This window comes from Eurytemora carolleeae, unplaced genomic scaffold (assembly GCF_000591075.1).
Source record: "Eurytemora carolleeae unplaced genomic scaffold, Eaff_2.0 scaffold753, whole genome shotgun sequence".
NCBI lineage: Eukaryota > Metazoa > Arthropoda > Copepoda > Calanoida > Temoridae > Eurytemora > Eurytemora carolleeae.
Window position 1 is genome coordinate 53,486 of NW_019396654.1, and position 9,735 is coordinate 63,220.

The 9,735-nt window shown below is 31.4% G+C and overlaps 1 protein-coding gene across 2 annotated transcripts in view; it reads right to left on the bottom strand.

Annotated features, from left to right (window-relative positions):
• The window catches only part of LOC111706951 (tetraspanin-6), a 13,738-nt gene extending 8,868 nt beyond the window's left edge, over window positions 1–4,870 (bottom strand). For both annotated transcript variants that reach the window (XM_023479907.1, XM_023479908.1), the window contains exons 1-3: window positions 4,764–4,870; window positions 2,157–2,255; window positions 1,295–1,436 (exon numbers count right to left, since the gene is read on the bottom strand). In XM_023479907.1, coding sequence (XP_023335675.1) covers window positions 1,295–1,436; window positions 2,157–2,255; window positions 4,764–4,824 — 302 coding nt within the window. In that variant the 5' untranslated portion in view covers window positions 4,825–4,870. The remainder of the gene's footprint in view (window positions 1–1,294; window positions 1,437–2,156; window positions 2,256–4,763) is intronic.
• Window positions 4,871–9,735: the final 4,865 nt, after the last annotated feature.

The following is a 9,735-nucleotide window of genomic DNA, read 5'->3' on the forward strand; positions in this document are numbered from 1 at the left end:
CTATAGGTTGTAATATCTGAATGATTTGTTTGATATTAATTTGATTTTTTTACGGTCTAAGTCGTATGTTCCAACTTCCTCAATTTGTATGGGCGCTACGCTCTTCGGTATGAGACGTCTTTATCAATTTTCTCCTTATAGACGCAACAGATAGAAGTAAGATTAGTAGCGTTCAAAAGCGCTTTTTTATCGCATTAAGCCTATTATATACCCCCTTTTACTTTTTGCGAACACTTCCTTTAAGGAAACGTTTTGTAGCAGTAAACTTTTTGTTGCAGGAAAAATTTTGTAGCAGAACGCATTTATTCAAGGAAAAATTTAGTAGAGGAAACGTTTTGTGGCAGGAAACAACGTATGGGGAAGCGTTTTGTAAGTACTCCGTTATTTGACAGCGTTTTCATGTTTATGTTTACGTTTAGCTTATTAGAAATCAAAACTTGAAAACGAAAGTCGTTCTTTTTGTATTGTTAATTTTTTCAGAACTTTTGTATTGTTGAATTTTTCTGAAAACACTGATCCGTTACTTTTATTTTTCGATGGATTAAGTTAGTCGATATATCTAAAGTGTATTGACATCTCACAAGTCACAGAAAAATGTGCAAAAATATGATTTGGCAGTTTTGCTCAAATGATTCAGATAAAAACTTAGACATGATTAAAGATTTGTTGTATACCTTAGTTTCTTGACAAGGTAAAATATTTTGAAGAATGAGATATTTAATGATTTGGGGAAAAAATGAAAGATGGCAAATCAAATGGCAAGTAATTTTCCTTTTAATAATTTTTACAAAAAATATAATTATTTGTCCTCCATAGTTTAGCGAGAAAAAAATTTTAAACATTCAGAAAACATTGAAAATCAATAAAAAAATCATTAAATGGAAAAAATAGAAAAATATAAAACAAAAAAACATTTAAAAGCATTGAAAAATAGTTAAAAACATTTCTTTAAAAATTAAGAAAAACAATAAAAACAATAAAAACAATTAAAAGATTAAAAAACTTACAAACATTCTTAAAATCATAAAAAAAACACTGTGATTTAAAGGTCTCAAGCTCTTGAGCAAAAATCGTTGAGAATTTTCACAATTACTCGTTAAAACCAAGACTAACAACAAGAGCTAAAGATGTACATGTAAAGGCTACAGAAAATGTAAATTTGAGCAGTAAAATCAAAGCCTAAAGGGTTGCGACACTTCAAAGTAGACCCTGTCTTAAAAATTGATGGAGACTATTTAACAGCAGGCGGAATCTATGTGAGGGAGGGGGTAGGGTTTTTCAAGATCTTGTTCACCTGAAAACAACAAATAGGATGATGGCAATGGCCTCAATGATGATGGAGAAGAGGAGGAAAAAGGAGAATGTGTAGGAGAGACCGAAGCTCCTGGAACAGGAACTACCAATCCCAAGCAGGGAGATCAGAACCATTACTCCTCCTGATACAATATATTAATCAGGAACTATAGATCCCAACAAGGGAGATCAGAACCATTACTCATCCTGATACAATATATTAATCAGGAACTACCATTCCCAAGCAGGGAAATCAGAACCATTACTCCTCCTGATACAATATATTAATCAGGAACTATAGATCCCAAGCAGGGAGATCAGAAGCATTACTCCTCCTGATACAATATATTTATCAGGAACTATAGATCCCAAGCAGGGAGATCAGAACCATTACTCCTTCTGATACAATATATTAATCAGGAACTATAGATCCCAAGCAGGGAGATCAGAACCATTACTCCTCCTGATACAATATATTAATCAGGAACTATAGATCCCAAGCAGGGAGATCAGAACCATTACTCCTTCTGATACAATATATTAATCAGGAACTATAGATCCCAAGCAGGGAGATCAGAACCATTACTCCTCCTGATACAATATATTAATCAGTAACTATAGATCCCAAGCAAGGAGATCAGAACCATCAACTTTATTTAACTTTGCAATATAATTATCACAAAAATAAAAAAAAACATTGTTAAAACACGTTCATTTTGGGATTGTTTTTGGTAATTTTTTTTGATATTTTCTGTCAAGGTCAAAATTTATCAGCGTAAAAAAACCAAATCATAAGATTAATCAATTTAAAAACATTTATCTTCTTAAACTAGATCAAATTTTGATTCTGTCAAAAGACTTACCAATGCAAATAAGACATATAGCAGTTATATCCTGCGCTGTAGCGTTGAAGTTACTGAAATATGTTGCTCCGTAAACACTTCCAACAAAAAGGATAAACCCTAGAACAGAGCGATAAAGTTTTTCAGAGTTTTCTAAGTTAAAGAAACTATAAACATATTTTCAAATAACCCTTTATGTTAGTTTCAAAAATGCTTATTTTTGGTAATTCCTTTAAGTTTTCCTACAGTAGAAATGCGCTAGTTACTTCTGTAGAGGAACCACACTTGAAAATTGCCAGTTTTAACAATTATAAACTAGCTGTTATCTAATTTATTCAGGATACAGGTGTGAATCGGACATTTTCATCTTTTAATGGACGTTTACTTGAAATTACTCTTCGGGTCCCTTTGAGTTTTTCAAAGATACTCGTTGAGGCTGGTGTCACAAAAAAAACTTGGTAATATTCTTGAACTTACATAAATTAACGTTACGGAGTTAGCTTTTCCTTCAAGTAAATAAGTATTTAGTTAATAATGTTTTTTTTTTACAATTTTTTAAAAAAATTAAAATTTTATCTTTTTTATCTGATCATAGATCTGTTTTCTGTAAATCTATTTTAGATCTACGCAATCTAGTCTATTGTAGACAAGGGAAATATCTGACTAATATCTGACTCAACAGTTTTTGAAGGTGTAGTTTCCTCAATATTCTTACAGATTGGAAAAAAAAAGTGACTAAGCAGGGTTTGAAAATTCTGAGGATTTCCATTGTCAGAATTCCGCCTTAATAATGACAAATGGGAAAAGACAAGTATGAGTGGATATTTCGACAAAAGAATATTAATTCTTGTAAGTTTATCTCTGACACACTGCTTCACAGCCTCCTTGCAGCCGGCAAAGTATAAACCTGTATCATAGTGCATGCATGGTGCACAACCAATCATGATACTTCTTTCTATATTTCAATTTTCTTTGTTTCTGGTGAGAAGGAATTGGAAGAGCGAGAAAGCGAGACACACACACCCCTCCTTCTCTGCACTATTATTTTCTTTTTTTTTCCAAGTAGGGTGTACTGTCATATTATTCCTCACAGGGTTCTGTTCAGCCACTAGAAACTGGAGAGAGTTGTAGAAGAACCTGACTATTCTAAGCTCCCTTGATGCTTACACATAGAACCAGGTTCAATCGAAAAAATTAACGTCTTTCTTACGAATTCGGACACTTAATAACAGCTAACCAGATGTATATTTAAAGCTCCCTGCAGTAGCAAAATCTGAATCCAGCTGGGTAAAAAACTTCCATTCTCCAAGTTAATACAGCGTTAAAAGATGAATGCAGGCCTTCAAGGTTTTTGCAGCTCCATTTATTTATTTTCCATTTGTGTGCAGGGGTGTATATGGGGGATATACACCTCTATCTAAAGTTTCTTTAGTTTGCCATTTTCTCTCTCTAACCCTGTATCTCTGAGTACACTTTTTAAAGTGCCGAGCCAGAGCCATTTTAATAATATTTGATCTTACTTATTTGTAAAAATATTCAAAACTTTGTTTAAAGGAAAAATGCACTTCTGAGATTTGTCAAATCTGAATCTGTATTCAAGGTTGTGAGAACTAACAAGATCATGGAATGACCATGCATGATATTTTGCATTGCAATCAGGGAGTATTTAAAAATAGAGTTAATCTTTTCTCGTTCTTTTTGAGTGCAATTGGGCACTTTTGCACGAGATTGACGTTGCGTTGGTTTGCACCAAATTCAGTTAAACAATTCTGAAGCTAAAGAAACAACAATACTTTTTAAAATATGAATTCTATTAAGATTTAAGATTACCGCTGTCAATTGGGAACTTAAAATAACTTAAAATAGGTTAAAAACTAGTCAAATTAAACTACTTATATTTTTCTCCGGTTAAGATTATTAGAAGTAGCTCTTGCAAAAGATTATGACAGGTCATAACCTAAGAATTTTGCCGTTCATATTTGAAATTTCATTAATAAAACTTTAAACCATAAAAATTTGTTGTAGTCATTTTTACATCTATATGTATGGCTTTTTATGACAAAACTGTCAAAACAAATTGGAGTGTTAATAAGAGACGAAATGCCCCCCTTCTGAACATTTTTTTGTTTCTGAAATAAATTTTTTAAAAGTCACTTTAGGAAATCATAAAGAAGAGAAACCTCTTTGGTACATCAAAAATATTTGTTTTTATTATTGTAGATTAGTTGTTTTGTGTCTGATAAAATTAGAACCTGGCAGACTGCAGATAGATAGATAGATAGAAAATTCGGTCTATTATTAGATGATAATGTTGTTGTTGTTCTAGCAATTTTATAGTAAAGTTTACTAACTGGAAACTGTTATCATGCGTATCCATAAACTTAGAGTAGAAAACTTTTTTTAAAAATAACAAACGAAACCCAGTTTGGTATAAATTGATTTGCGTAAAAATTATATGTTATGATGCAGTCGACTATCGATACACTATATAATAACACTTTAAAAAAAGTACATAAATATTTGTAACATGAGTAGGAACGAGTTAGAAACATTTGGGTTGAAAAATATAACGTTTTCAGAAAAAATGTTTAATAAAAATTCATAAACTTTATTTTTCGATTTACCTACCTCCAACAACACCATAAATGACGGCAATAAATGCCAGAAGCAACCGTAACAACCACCGCATTCTTTAGTCTTACATCATTTCTGAAAAATACAAAAGGTTAATTTTACAACAGCGATTTTTCCTTTTTTAAAAGCAACATTGCAAATTTTGCGGATTTTTATTTTTTTAATGGTGGATTTCCGATATCTATCAAATATATAAATATTTAAATATCTTTAAATCTATATATAAATACGAGAAAATAATTTTACATTCTTTCTTTGTCTAGTTAAAGTGGGGTAAAGATAATAAGGAGAAACATAAAATTATTTAGCTTCAAAACTTTCTTTATTTCACATAATCTCCAAGTATGTTCAAGGGTGTTAGATACTTTTCCAAAGTTATTTTCCCAAGGGCGACTTCCCAAGTGGCAACTTGCCAAATGTGCAATTTCCCAAGCAACATCAGCTTCCCAAAGGTAAGATTAGGCCCTCTGAGGAGCCACAGGCTGCAATGGGGGAACCGACCGCTGCGTATAAGGATGGGCAAAGGGCCCAAGCGCTGCGGCTAGAACAGGTTGAGGCCGAGCACTGCGACTAGGACGGACTCGGGAAGTTGCCGCTTGGAAAAATTGCACATTTGGGAAGTTGCCACTTGGGAAAAATCCTTTGGAAAGATACCTAACATCTCTCCAAATATATGTTCTTGCTCATTGTAGAGAATCAAGAGGTTAAGGGCAATGAACAAAATTAAAGTAATGCCTACATTATATTTTTTCTTTCAGAAAGTAGACAAAATGTAAAAATGTCACGCGAAAAAATATTAATTGGAAAAAAGAAGATGTATTAGAGAAAATGTTCATTTTAAATGTATTTTTAGAAAATTTCCTGAGAGAAAATGTGCATCGGAAAATGTCCGTAAGGGAAATGTTTGTAAGGAAGACGTCCTAAAGGAAAAAACGTCCTTAGAAAAACGTTTTTCAAAAAGGTCCTAGGAATTTCCACGGGCAACGCCGGACACTTCAACTAAAATCATAATTTACCATGGATAGGAGTAACTATCATGAATATACCTGGGCAACGCAGGGTACTCCAGCTAGTATTATATATAAATTGTATAATATAATACGTGTATGGTTTCCGTGCGGTGTTTATAGCGCTACCATGGGTACTTCAACTCAACTGTTTAATAGTTATATATATACTTATATATCTTTATAACATTATTTATAGAATATATTATATAGACAATATATTTTCAATTTATATTGCATACAATACATACATACTGTTAAAATGTAATCACAAATGAAAAAAAAATATCTTTGTTAAAGTTGAGTTTTCTTTTTGCACTTTGTATAATGTGCACTTTGTATATTGTGCACTTTGTATCTTGTGCACTTTGTATATTGTACTTTGTATATTGTACATTGCATACTGTTCTTTGTATATTGTGCACTTAGTATATTGTACTTTGTATATTGTACATTGTATATTGTTCTTTGTAAATTGTACTTTGTAAATTGTGCACTTTGTATTTTGTACTTTGTATATTGTACTTTGTATATTGTACTTGGTATATTGTTCTATATTGTATTTTGTATTATATTTTTTATTGTATGTTATGTATATACTGAAACTGATCAAAGTAGTATGAGCACCATCTTGAGGAAGTTTTCAAGTGCTTCCGTAGTGCTACATACATAAATTGGCCAGCTAATGGGGGGAGGGGGAGGGAAGTTGGAAGGAACGAAAGTGGGGAGGGGGAGGGGAGTAATAGATAAAATTTAGACTTGATTTCTTGTATTGGTGTAGAAAACGGAGAACATTTACAGGGAAAATGAAACCAACAATTTTATTTTTCTGAAAAATTAATACGGACACTGAAAACTGTCTTCTTATAATGAAATTTTTAGACACCCTTAACATTTTACATTTTAAGTTCTGATTCATTTATCTGATTATTAAGTTCCTCTAAAACAAGAAATACTAGGTATATAACGACTATGCTATATACCATCAATATCTATTAATGAAATTCAAGAGATTAATGCATTGCTAACACTACCCCCCCCATAATATTGGTTTGGCAATAACAAATACCAACAGTACCCCTTTTCATTACCATTATTTGTAACATATGACTTTAAAAATACTTGCAATAAAATTAACAAAGAGAAAAACGTAGGTATCATACTCATTGTCACTTAGATAAAGGTTTACTATTGTAAATTAGGAATCTGTATGGCTCCTCCAGTTATACATTAAAATATGGAAATCTGACAGAATCTGATTCTAATAAATCATAATTTTTGATAAATTATGGTTAGTTTGACCAGTTTTTGCATTCCGGAAATATTTATTTAACTTAGTTAACTGTGTGAAATAATAATCAATCATTGGTTCATGTTGCATAACATTAACCGGGGTTATTCGAAATATATTTTCTATATAAAGTTATATACACGAAAATTTTTTATGATATATTTTGATCCCAAGTGGGATTGGCCGGGGTTAAATTCGTACATATATTCAGGTCTATGAAAATACACTTTCTGTATCATTGTTAAAAGATGTTCATATTAGAAATCCCTTCCAGCATATATTCTTGAGTATGTATTTTTTCTACAACTTGACATTATACTTCCAGATGTTTTCAACAACAATGGTCAATTTCTGCCCCTAAAATCAATCAATCAACATTTGGGATCGTAATAGATGGAATTATATTGATCCCTGTTTGAGGGTAAAGCCCTGTGGAAGTCATTTGTTTATTTTTTAAAATAACATTAAAACTTAAAATTTTGATGATTGTAAATAGTAATATAACTGACTACGAGAGGGGTTAGGGGTAAATTATTGAAGTTAAAATCTTAAAATTTTAGTTTTATAATGTTAAAGAATCGAGTCATCAAACATCAAAGTCTAAAAATTATTCTTGATTAAAAAGTTTTGTAATTTACATTTTAACTTTTCTTTTTTATCTTAAAATAGCTTGAAAATTCCTTTACATCTGTATCTAAAATGTCATTGATTGGAGAAAAAATAGCAGATTACAGAATGTAGGCTTTTGGCAAAAACGCTTTCAATATTTAGACAAAAAAAATTGTACCTGGGCCCTTTTAGACATATTTAAGTGTATAAATGTTTACAAAAACTTTACAAGGAAGTTTGGGAAAATTTACTTTTCCAAGGGTTCCCAAGACCAATTTTGACAAAAATTGGTCTTGGGAGCCCGTGTGCAGGTCAAGTAAAATTTTGTATTTTCCGAAAAAGTAGTTGTACACAATTTTATCGTCTTTTGAGATGAAAATGCGCGATTTTTTCCAGAAAACTTTGTAGAGCGGGTGATTATTTTAGAAAACTGTCCCAAGGGGCGTTAAGTGACTTAACCTCCCTCTGGTGGGTGAATCATAGGTTGGTAATGTTGGTGAAAAGGCTGGTAAAATTCTTTAAACAAGTGAACAATCCCTTTAAGAATCGTTCAATAAGTCCTCGTATTTTGTTGTTATTAATACAATACGGGTCGAATCAATAATTTATAATAATTACATAATCAAAGAAAATAATTTGTTTTTCTTGATAAAATATTTATTTTCAGACTCTCATACTAGTATATGATTTGTTACAATAATAATAAAAACAGAGGGGCCACTAAGGGGCAGAGTCTCAAAGGCCCCGCCCCCCTAATAATTTACTTTTTGATATAATTTCGTAAAGATCTATTATTTTTTATATGAATGGAACATTTTAGACTGTTAAAAGGGACTGCCTTCGTAATCCTTAATTAACAGAGGGACTGTACACTTAAACCATCAACTGATCAATAATAAAAAGATATCTTCGTTTTTCAAGCTTGAAAAGTGTTTAATGATGATAATTTTTTCTAAAGCAAGTAATACCCGGCCGAGTAACCTCGGCATAGAACCCCAAATGAAAATATCAGTTCTCAAGTCCGATGTTCGATTCAAAACGGCACTCTTGAACAATAACTTAATCAATAATAATAATCTGATCAATAATGAGAAGAAAAATCGACGTTTTTCTGGCTTAAAAAGTGATCCGTTCTGATAATTTTTTCATTGTTTCCGAAGCAAGTAATGCTCAAGTAACTTCAGAAATGAAATGAAAATATCAGTTCTCAAAAACAGTAACATAAAAATTATATTCATGCTTGATCAGAATAACTAAGCGTTTAAGACCTTTGTGAATCAGACATGCCTAATTCTATCAATGAAGGGTCACTTGAAAATAAGTTAACAGTCCCTTTATAAACAGACGCAGAATACCCATGAAACACAAAACAAAACTTTAGATTTATTCTAAAAAGTTTTTGTTTGTCCATCAAAAGTTTGCTGTTGTGCTATGCTTGGCTTTAAAACTACTAATTGATAAATTATTCATGAAATAGAAACTGAAACCAACGATCGGATCTCTCTCTCCCCCCCCCAAAAAAAAAGCACAGAGGATTAACTTGTAGAAAATAACTTTTACCTACCAAATAGCAATTACCATGGAACAATATGAAATGCTTTTCAAAAATTACCACACGTAGCAAAAATTGTTCAATTAAATTTACAAAAAAAAAGTTTTACTAATATGCGTTCATAATCCGTTTATGGATTAAGCAAATACATTGGGAAAATGTTACAAACATATATTATTAATAGCTTTGGATGCAGTGATTATAACTATTCTTTATCAGCTAAAAGTGTATCCATAAAATGTTTTCACTATTCATGCGTATTTAAGATAAAAAAGATATTGTATACGCATATAATATTGTAAATTTTCTATAATGTATTTTCATAATCATTAAGTAACGATCAGACATGCTTTATTGATAATTACATTTTAATTCATACCTCTGTTACAGATTCATTTTTTAAAGTTCTGCCAAAAATGTGCTTAAACCTTGTGCTTTAAAAAGACATGACTGGCAAAAATATACTTTTATGGAAGAGGGTCCGTTGGAGTAAACTCTTGATTGTCC